This window comes from Bidens hawaiensis, unplaced genomic scaffold (assembly GCF_021521415.1).
Source record: "Bidens hawaiensis isolate Kalapana, Puna unplaced genomic scaffold, B.hawaiensis_p1.1 tig00004003_1, whole genome shotgun sequence".
Lineage (NCBI taxonomy): Eukaryota > Viridiplantae > Streptophyta > Magnoliopsida > Asterales > Asteraceae > Bidens > Bidens hawaiensis.
The window spans coordinates 546,844-558,904 of record NW_027491234.1 but is presented as its reverse complement, the minus strand read 5'-3'; the positions used below and the strand labels follow the sequence as shown (position 1 = coordinate 558,904).

General features: G+C 38.2%; 1 protein-coding gene across 1 annotated transcript; it reads right to left on the bottom strand.

Moving 5' to 3' along the window:
* Positions 1–6,956: 6,956 nt before the first annotated feature.
* On the bottom strand, positions 6,957–8,580 carry LOC143624920 (uncharacterized). The gene is made up of 2 exons (XM_077095415.1): positions 8,012–8,580; positions 6,957–7,641 (listed from the first exon to the last, which is right to left on the bottom strand). Exons 1-2 carry the CDS (start codon positions 8,578–8,580, stop codon positions 6,957–6,959), a joined length of 1,254 nt encoding a protein of 417 aa, XP_076951530.1.
* Between the last annotated feature and the right edge of the window lie 3,481 nt (positions 8,581–12,061).

The window sequence follows — 12,061 nt, the reverse complement described above, 5'->3', positions numbered from 1 at the left end:
ATTTTGTAAAAATGCTAGCTGCAGATGACTCCAGGAAATAAGTGAATCATCTCCACAAAGTTTACTTTACCTGAAGACAGGTTTGTGAAGACGGTACCACGTAAATCTGGAAAAGGTTTTAACAAGGTAATTTGAATTCAGTTTAACATCATTTCAATTAAACATCACCCATGTATTTAACATTTAATTATAATATTTTGCAGTACGCGCTACTATGATCAAGAAACTGGATGCTAGTTTCGACCACTTAAAGATGCTGAGAGATACATTACACAAGGATTTATACCAAGTAGATCAAAATCCAAGACGCCAAAACACCATGAAAATGTCATGTTTAATGAATGATAATTTGTAAGAGCATCCACAATAATTCTTATGGTGTTTTTGAGGAAAATATGGTGACGTGGAAGATAGTTGGTATGATGTGGAGGAGAGAGAGTGTTGAGAGATTCTTGTGGAAGAATGCATGAAGAATGTGTTTGTGAGGGAGAAGGATGAGAGAGGAGAGAGGGGAGTGGAGAAAGATGGTGTTTTTAGACTATGCACTATGGATGCGGAAGGGAGGGGGAGACGGGCGTGGTGGGGGGAAAACACCGCCGAGGGGTGCGGGGAGATAGGGCGCGGAGGGGGTAAGGGTGGAGCGGACGATGGGCGCAATGGGGGGGTGAGGTGGGGGCCACCACCAACGACATTATTACCATTTAAAAAAATTAAATAATATAAAATACTATATATATATATATACTAATCATCCAACCTCTACAAACATCCCATTCTCCTATTTAAACTTTATAAATCTTTCTCCTCAAATATGTCTTCCGACTCATCTTTCACACTCGACTTCCAACCCGATATCGACGATATTTCCAATTCGGATTCAGAGGATGAAGCGATATTTAGTGTCGTTGTAGAGGCTGCCCGACTCGTAGTCCAGAATTACGAAGCTCACAACCACTAGAAAGACGGCCTCATCTTCAACGGGATCGTGTAGGTGCGCATGACCAGTTGATGAAAGATTATTTTTCGTCGGACGCGACTTTTGATTCGGAACGATTTCGGCGCCGTTTTCGAATGAGTCGCCAACTATTTTTACAAATACTTGGTGATTTATAAAGCGTTTATGCATTCTTCCAACAACGGGCGGACGCGAGAGGTAAACCGGGATATTCAACAATGCAAAAATGCACGGCGGCAATTCGTCAACTAGCGTACGGGACTGCAAGCGACACCATGGAAGAGTACTTACAGATGTCGGTGACAGTGGCTCGTGAAGCGCTTCACACATTCTGCGAATGTGAGTATTAATATTCTAATTATTTATTTCAAAACCGTAACATTTTAAGCATGAATTTCATAAAATTTTTTAAACTTAGGTATTCCACAACTATATCATAAAAAATATTTGAGGAAGCCGACTCAAAGCGACGTACAAAAAATATACGAGGTGCATTATCAAAGACACGGTTTTCCCCGGATGCTTGGTAGCCTCGATTGCATGCATTGGGAATGGGAAGCCTGTCCTGTTGCTTGGCAAGGTCAATATCATCGGGGTGATCATGATGGCCCAACAGTTATTTTTGAGGCGGCTGCATCATTTGATCTTTGGATATGACATGCGTTTTTGGGACGCCCGGTGCAAACAATGATATAGCTGTGATTAATGCATCCCCTATTTTTGACCGCCTCACAGACGGAGTCTCGCCCGACATCTCATTTTCCACGAATGATGTCAACTACGAATACGGATATTATCTAGTCGACGGTATTTATCCGGAGTGGGCCACGTTGGTTCATAGCTTTACGTGCCCGACTGACGAAAAACGTCAGTATTTCAAGAAAAAACACGAGTCGGCAAGAAAAGACATCGAAAGGGCATTTGGTGTATTAAAGAAACGTTGGTCTATCATTAGACAACCGGCTCGTTTTCTACAAATGGATAAGTTAAGAAACATAATTTACACTTGCATTATCTTGCATAATATGATATTGGAGGACTCGGGTAGAGCAGTTTGCCAAGGCGAGTACAACGATGAGCCAGAGCCGATCTGTACACTAAACGAAGATGAGAAACTTGCTAATCTATTAAAAACACGAAAAAGGGAAACGAATTTCAGCCTTCGATCGGATTTGGTTGAACATCTTTGGAGTAATAAGCAAGGTGACGGCGAGGACAACGACTAAAAATAGTTTTAATTTTTTTATATGTTTTTTTATTCAATTTATTTTGTATTTTAGTATTATTGTATTTTTTTTATTATTGTATTATGTATTATTGTATTGGCTTTTTTGTTTTAACAAAAAAAGAAAAATGTTGGGCTTTAAAGCCCCCTCACCATAGAGGGGTATTATGCCCTGGGGCTTCGATGCCCCTAGTGCCCACGTGGCGCTGACGTGGCACTGTGGAGGGGTTTCGAAGCCCCCCACCATAGCACACAGCCTTATGGGGCCAAGTGCCATGTAAGCACTCAAAAACACCCATAAAAACACCGTCTATTGGCGATGGTCTAAGCTAACTTGGCTAGTGAGATCAAATAGGTTTTGATCATAATTCTAATGATTTCTTACAAAAGCAAGATAATGAAGAAGATCAAGATAATGGATATCAGTTGGTAAATGTGACTCCCATAGCTTTTACACCACGGATTGACTTTATGTTTGACTTGCTGTTTGGTTTTTTAGAGTTATGGTGTTGGCAATTCCGATTACGTTCCCTTGCGTGCAAGGCAAGGAATTGGTCATTATTAAGGAGTGGATAATTATAGATAAGTTTAAACATGGTTAAATTTAATTTGTTAATTATGGTTTTTTAGATTTATGGTGTTGGCAATTTCTGATTACGTTCCTTTGCGTGCAAGGCAAGGAATTATCCATTATTAAGGGGTGGATAATTATAGATATTTTAAATAAGGCTAGATTTTATTATGTACGGTATTATTAAAATATATAGCAATCCTAGTTGTAGGCTTAACGTGATAGGCGATAGGTCGTACGTGATTGGGTATTAGAGATTGTAATCAAATTTTGAGATAATTGGGTTATTCTTAGCACTGCAGGCGATACTTGGAATGCTTTTATTAGGGATGACTGATTGCAGATTCTATGAAGCAACAATGGGAAAAAAAATATTTATGTTCACCATCAACAACACCAAACATAATCAATAGACCCCACCCGGGCTTTAGTCAGCAACAATTTAAATAGAATTATATCATGAGGAGTCACATACAAATGGTGTAAATGAATCAAATCTTTGTTGAATCATTCCACGAATGCTCGTTTATTTATTTAGTGGATATGGAAAAAATACGTTCATTACTAAATGATTGAACACGACCAATCTTTGTGGTTGCTCATTTACATTTGTGCATGTTCAATCGAGTGCTCGTTCTCAAATACTAGTTTATATACTAACAGGGGCACGTTGATTTTAGAACAAAATATGTTCGAGAACCGCATAATTCACTTCTAAATATCCGATTTATAAGTGAAACGCTACTGGTTAAATTCTGCTTGGCCTTCCTGAGTCACCAACTAATCTTTTTGGAATCTTGTTCGCTTTGAAAGCTCGATTGCATTCCCGTTTACCTTCTTTCCTTTTTTATGGAGCGATTTCCAGGAGGGTTTCATGATTTTTGATTAAACAAACACAGGAACAATATGATACGATAATCGAATGTGAATGAAACAAGGAATGAACAAACAAACTAATGTAATTTCAGTGAATTGATCTGATCATAGACAATCTGTACATAAATCTGTTTACATTGACCCTTAAATATATTAAGCGGCACAACCGTTTTTTGTAACCGTTCATCCAAACTGACAACATAAAACCTAACTTAAAACTTAAGACACGCCTATGTACAACATATGACCATATGAGCTTTTAAACATGTCTGGCCCGTTACAATAATACAAACATAAATAATATAAGTCTTGACCCAATAAACATAACAAAAGATTAAATATTAACTCTTGATCAGGAGATTAAAGTCCAACATTTGAGCCAAACTATCGATTTGTGATTCTTGAAGGATCCGGTCTTTAGTCATGCGTCTTGTGGGCCCTCAAACCACATTCACAAGTTGCATTGCAGGGTCTACGATCACCTACAGTTGCATACTATTATTATTGTTGCTGTAGAGCCACACATCGGTTTCGCCTTCCGACTTGTTTGGTACATCTTTAGATGTGTGGTCTCGATGGCCCAGAAACAGTATGTCCTCCTTTATAAGTTGAAAAGCGACTCAAAATCGTCAATCCCTTTTGAATACACAACCACAAAGACATGAAGGTCAAATATTTAAAACTAGAAGAATACAGGTCAAACAATTGAAAACAAATTTACTAAAAGGAATTTGGCCGGTCACTCAGGTCAATCGAATGTAAACCGACCTTTTCAACATGATAAAGATAGCTTTCCCGTTTCTATCTTAGTTCAATCCGTTACCCGACATGTGTAATTTACTACGGATGACTAGAAAAATCAAATAACCGAACCATAACTGAATAGATTGATAAACTGATGGTTTGGTAATGTTTTTTATAACTTATTCATATGATTCTGTTATGGTAATATGCGTGTAAACCTTTTTCTGTATAAATCAAAATATTGTAATATTTTATTTGAAAAGGTAAGGGTTAGATTTACTTATAGAAATTAGCTTGAATTTACCAACATCTATAGCCAACATGGTTAACCAACCAAACTGTTGATAACTCAAACCGATCAAATATGAAAATTTTAAAACCTAAACATATCAAGCCAATGGTTGAAGATTTATAATCTATAAAATAGAACAATATAGAACAAACAGAAATTATAATATTTCAATAATTAATGAACATTTTAAATAAAAGACAAAGACAAACCTCAAGAGCCAATTTAATAATTATGCACACAATTCACATATAAGCAAGCAGTGTTTTAACAACCGAAAATTTGAACCAGCTATTAAACATCGGATCGCTGAACCAGTGAAACTGGACCTGATGGTCACACCGGATTTTCAACTATCATAATTTGTTTTCGATTTTTTCCTTCGAAAACTCATTTTATAAATAATTTTCCTCAACACTCCATATTTAATTTATTTAAGTATAAAAATATTATTAAGATTGCAAATTCACACCGAAACATAAAGTATTTTTTCATATTCTTGTTGCAACAAAAGAGTTACCTGAGAATGGCTATTTGATGACAAAAGTCATCCTCCAATGTTTTATTTAGGGCCTAGATTTTAGAATCTTTACAGCAACATCCTGCCAACATAGTTCCTTGCCAAGGACAGATAAAAGATAACACTGATCAAAATCAAGAATATAGTCAACACACGAAAACAATGACATATATAAGAAATAATCCACTTACAAATCTCCACAAGATATCTCCATAACTGATTTGTACCGTGAAGAACCAGACCACGAACCCGGTTATGTACAAGCTAGGTAATGCTTGAAGGAAGACGATGAGTTCCATTCAGATCCAGATTCGGCCGAGGGTCATTTGGAGGCTCAAGAAAATAACGACTCGTCAAAGAAGTGTAAGCTCAACAAGATATCTAAACTGAGTATTTCAACAATGTGGTTCTTAAATAATTGGATTGGACAAATGATAATTTTGACCTCTTATGCTTTGTATATTGAAATGGTCTCAATGAATGGAATCAGTAACAATCGTTATGTTGTCGCTGAACCAAGTTTCAAGAGTGCGTATGTACGTGGCTCGGGATAAAGTTGATCTTAATGGGATGCATCAATTGCTACATTTATGTCATGGTGTGCGAAGATAACTACAAGTGCGAAGTGTCGTAGGAAGTGAACATATAACTCCCAGAATAAATACTGATGATTACCTGAAAAATATATAGTAATACGTCAGTGAAAAATATATAGTAATACGTCAGTAATCAAGTTTTGAGATAATTGGGTTATTCCTAGCACTTTGCAGGTGATACTTGGAATGATCTTTTTGGAGATGAATTGGTTGCAGATTCTATGAAGCAACAATGGAAATAAAAGTATTTATATTCACCAGCAACAACACCAAACATAATCAATAGGTAATTGGTGTAAAATGGATTTCTTAATGAAATCATAAAAATATAGCAAGTTTTTCTTATAGGATTATATCATGATGAATCACATACAAATGGTGTAAATGAATCAAATGATTAGTGAATCATTCAACGAATGTACTCATTTATTTTTTAAATGGATGTGAAAATATACCCTTCATTACTAAATGATCAAACACAAACAATCTTCATGGTTGTTTATTTACATTTGTGCATGTTCAGTCGAGTGCTTGCATGTTCTTAAATACTAGTTTATATACCAAAAGGGGCACGCTGATTTCAGAACGAAAAATATGTTGGAGAACTGCATAATTCACTTCTAAAGTGAAATGTTACTGGTTGAATGCTTCTGGTTGAATTCTGCTTGGTCTTCAGCCACGGAAGAAGCTGATAACGCAAGTCACCGACTAAATATTATGTAATCTTTGTTCGCTCTGAATTAAGTCTCGATTCAATTCCCATTTATCGTCTTTCCTTTTTGAGCCAAACAAAAGATTTGTGATTCTTGAAGGTCGCAGTCCTTAGTCATGAGTCCCGGGAGCCCACAAGCCACATCAACAAACCGCATTGTAAGGTTCACGATCACCTGCAGTTGCATACTATTGTTGCTGTCGAGCCACACATCAGTTTCTGATGTGGATGCGAATCAACAGAAACAACTAATCAATTGTAAGGACAATTAAATGTAGGAAGGGAATGTATTTGATTGAAAGTGTAAAGGAATTACAAGAACGAGAACGAAAGAAAATCAAAGATAACCCAGGGTTACACTCTCTCTCATTGCATGATGCAAGAGCCACTACTTTCTAACAAAATTCTTCTCTGCCTAACGACAATATTCCCTTCCTATTTATACTAACTTTCTTCTCAAGACATCCTCTAGCCACTTTGCACTTTAGCCCTTCTAGAATAAACCAATAACTCTTTTGGACCAACATGATTCGTATCATTGCCCGCCCCTTCAATATCAGTCTTGTCCTCAAGACTGAAGTCAGGAAACTGATTTTTAACCCATTCGGCATCCTCCCAGGAAGCATCATCAATCGCTTGACCTTGCCAATGGATCAACCATTGTTCCACAAAATCCAATCCATTTTTTGTATCACGCGTAGCCAACACAGTTTGCGGAAATAGGTGAGGTGACTCTGCCATATCCAATTCTGGAGGAAGAACTGTCTCAGTTGAGCCCGAGACAGCCTTTTTTAAAAGGGAAACGTGAAAAACCGGGTGAACTTTAGACGTGGCAGGCAGAAGCAGTTTATACGTCACAGGCCCAATCTTGTCAATAATCTGAAACGGCCTAAAAAACTTAGCTGCCAATTTCTGATGGATCCGACTAGTAACCGAAAGTTGGCGGTACGGCTTAAGCTTAACATACACCCATTCACCAATCGACAATTGCACATCTCGGCGTTTCTTATCAGCTCGTAACTTCATAGTCCCCTGGGCGTCAGCAAGATGATGCTTAAGTTGCTTCAAAGCTTCATCACGGTCCTGAAGTTCTCGAGCAACAGATTCAACACGAATTTCACCCGGCACAAATTGGAAAACCGAAGGAGGGCGTCTGCCATAAACCATTTCAAAGGAGTAATACCCGTAGAAGCATGGAATGTGGAATTGTACCAAAATTCAGCCCAAGGTAACCACACCAACCACGTCTTAGGCTGATCCACCGCAAAGCACCGCAAGTAAGCTTCTAAACATCGATTGATGACTTCAGTTTGACCGTCAGATTCCGGGTGATAAGCAGAGCTCATGTTGAGTTTAGTACCCATGGACCGAAATATTTCTTGCCAAAAGTTACTTAAAAACAAAGGATCCCGATCGCTTACTATAGACTTAGGAATCCCGTGGTGACGAATGACTTCCTTAACGAATACTTCCGCTATCGACTTTGCTGTAAAAGGGTGTTTCAAAAGATGAAATGAGCATACCGATCCACCACTACTAAAACAACAGTAAATCCTTTTGAAGGTGGCAATCCAACTATAAAATCCATAGAGAGGTCCTCCCAAATCAAATCGGGAATGGCTAAAGGTTGTAAAAGGCCCCCAGGTAACACCGAACTAGCCTTACAACGTTGACAAATATCACACTCCCGAATATACTTCTTAATAGTAGACGTCATGCCCAGCCAATAGACATTTGCTGCTAAACGACGGTATGTTCGATAAAAACCAGAATGATCCCCCGTAGCAGTAACATGGAACTCGTGCAAAAGAGCAGGAATGAATTTCGAATGGCGGGAAATGACCACCCTATTCTGATAAAACAAGACATTATTTTTGACCAAATACCCTGGGCATTGATCCAGGGTAGCCGTACACTTGGCAATTAATCTCTGAATTTCAGTATCTTGCTTAGCTTCTTCAAGTAATAAAGCACCATGTAGCCAAATAGGAGAGGAAATTGCTTGAAAAAGTTGACCTGAGTCTGCACGACTGGGTAAAGCATCGGCTGCCCCGGTTTTCCCGACCGGGTTTATATTGAATGTCAAAATCATAACCAAGCAATTTAACCACCCAATTCTGTTGATCATAAGAAGAGACGCGCTGTTGGAGAAGGAATTTTAAACTCTTTTGATCGGTGCACACGGTGAACTTAGAACCCAACAAATAGGGACGCCAATGTTGGACTGCCAAGACCAGTGCCATTAATTCCCTTTCATACGCTGATTTAGACAGACTTCGATCACTTAAAGCTTTACTAAAATAAGCAATGGGGTTCTTATGTAAATAAGACCGCGCCTATACCACACCCCGAAGCATCACATTCAACTACAAAGGGAATAGAAAAATCAGGCAAAGCGAGTACCGGAGCCGAAATCAATGCTTGTTTGAGTTGCTCGAATGCAGTATGAGCCTCCGGAGTCCAAAAAAAAGAGTCTTTTTTTGTTAAATTTGTTAAAGGGCGCGCGGTGTGCCCGTAATTTTTAACAAACTTTCGATAATACCCTGTCAAATCCAAAAACCCACGAAGAGCCTTCAGAGTCTTAGGAGTCGGCCATTCCATCACAGCTGAGATTTTTTTTGGATCCATGGCTACACCATCGGCGTCAATGATATGGCCCAAATAATCAATGGATCGTTGACCGAAACAACACTTTTCAGAATTGGCCCTGAGTCATGATGTAGTAAGGTTTTAAAAACCTCTGTCAAATCCGCCAAGTGATCCTCCCACGTGGAACTGTGAACTAGAATATCATCAAAAAATATGACGACTTTGCGCCGTAAAAGAGGACGGAAAATGTCATTCATCACCGCTTGAAAAGTAGCCGGAGCATTCATAAGACCAAAAGGCATCACTAGGTACTCATCGTGTCCATCATGAGTACGAAAAGCTGTCTTGTCGATGCTATCAGGACGCATTCGAATCTGATTGTAACCCGATTTAAGGTCCAATTTAGAAAAGAAAGCAGACCCATGTAACTCATCAATTAACTCGTCAACCACTGGAATAGGATATTTATTTGGAATGGTAGCATTATTTAGAGCGCGGTAATAAACACACATACGCCAAGAATTGTCCTTACGAACCAGAATAACTAGGGCTTGAAAACGCACTTTTACTCGGTCGTATCATACCCATTTTTAGTAATTCTTGGACCTGTCTTTCAATTTCAGTTTTCTGCAGCATGAGGGTAGCGTTATGGATGCACACTAATAGGATCAGACGTCGACAGTTGGATGCCATGATCGTGTGAACGGATCGGAGGAAGAGAGGATGGTGGTTGAAAGATCCCTCCAAATTGCTGCAGAAGCGAAGAAAAAGTAGTGCGTTTTGAAGTGGTCAGGGGAGGAGGAACCATAGGTGACCCCATACCCGAAGAAGAGACCGAAGTTCCCTCCATAGATAACCACTGATGTAAGGCAGGAAGAGGTGAACGACCTGCTTGTAACCCATGTAATTGAACCGGAGCACCGTGATAAGTAAAGCGCATCCAAGAATGTTGCCAATCATGAACAACCTCGCCCAAAGATTTCAACCATTCCAACACCAAAATAAAATCCAAAGAACCCGTGTCAAACACCAAAGCATCGACCAAAAATGAACACGGACCAACAGTAACCGAAAGATCAACACACATTTGATAGACAAAAACAAAGTGACCATCACCTAATTTTATTTTGATGCCCTTGAATTGGCGTGAAGGCAATCCCAAAGACTCCACCAAACGACGAGAGATGAAGTTATGTGAAGCCCCACTATCCACTAATAGACAAATCGGAAACCCCAACAGATTGCCTTCCAATTTCATGGTAGCAGAGAGCTCAAGAGCCGTCAATGTGCCCGTGAATTCCAACGTATTACATGTATCCACAACACAGTCTGGTTCGGTTTCCAATGTTGAAGTAGGATCCGGTTGTAACAAGCACTGATCACTGGTGGGCATGTCATCCTCATCATCCCCCAACAAAAGCACCCGCAACTCACCCTCTGGGCATTTATGAGTTGGACCATACTGTTGACCACAATGAAAGCACATGTGACATTCGTCAATTTTCGATTCGTGTTCGTATTGTAAACCCGACCCGTTGGGTCGTTTCGATGTATTAAATATATTTTAATAAAGTGATTCCCGACATTTAATGTTCTTTATTCATTGTTCGTTGTTATGTTTATAAATTCCCGAACCTTAACGTTAATCGAGCCACGCGAGTAAAACGCGTAAATAATCCAAAACCGAAGACTTTATAATATAAAGTTTGGGCAAAAAGTGTAAACTCTAAAAACTTATTATAGCTTAAAATATATTAAACTTCATTTAAAATGTTTATGAAACTGCAGGGTCCAAAGTGTAAATAATATTTAAATTATATTATTAAATTAACCCAAACCCTACCCACCCCTCCTCCTTCCTGCCCCATTTTTCCGGCCAGCCACCGGTGGCGGCGCCGGCAAATCCCAAACAGCCTCTAAACTCTAAAAATTGACCCGAAAAAGTTGTTTAACGCGTTTTATCATCAATATTACACGGTAATCAGCATATTAATTACCTCATAACAAACTTATTCGCGAATCAAATGCCACGACACTCGCCGGATTTTACGGGAATCAAAATTAATACAATTAACGCGTATACGCTCCTATGACTAGTATAAATACACCACTAACCTGTAACTAAACTCGCGCACACCTCTCAATCACTCTCAATTCTCTTTATTCTGGTCGCGTTCTTAAACCCAAGTTCGGCTCCGGCGAGTCCTTGTGCTTCGTCAATTCAACACGTATTAAGGTATTTGTTATATGCATTTGTTTAGTTTTGATCCAATAAAGAAAAACCCTATACTAATTTAAACACACATGAAACAGAAACTGAGATTGTATTCTTAGGGTTTTGAGATGAAGAAGATGAAGTTAACAAGTTTTTATATATAACTTTTCTTATGTTAAAACTGAAATGTTCTCAAGGTTCAACCGGTTAACCTTGTTACATCATAACCATGAGACCCGGGTTCGAAACCCGGGTCATGGTTTTTCCTTATTAAGGAACCTGTGTACTATTGTTATTAACAAAATCCATATGAAATAGTTATTATATTTAAATGTCAAGAACCAAAACATAAACGAATATACAGTCTAGCTCAGCTGGTTAACACATGATATTACATCACCAAGACCCGGGTTCGAAACCCGGGTTAGATATTTTTTATATATTATTTAATTTCATATTGTTAATATTAATTAACCTTTTAATCAAGTAAAAATCAAAATAAATTTATAAAAACCTTTTTAAAATAAATAAAAATTATGTAAACTAACTATAAAATATACCTCACCATTTCACACTTAAAAACCGAGTTTTTCGTTTTCGTAAACCGTAACTAAAAATCGTTTAATAAACGTAAGGTAAACTTTAAATTCCTAGAAATCGTTCCGTTAACGCAATAATTATAATTATGACTTATAAACAATAGTTCAAATATATCGAACGTTAAACTTCATTTTTCCGCCGTTAGAATACTTAAATTATGTTAATAACC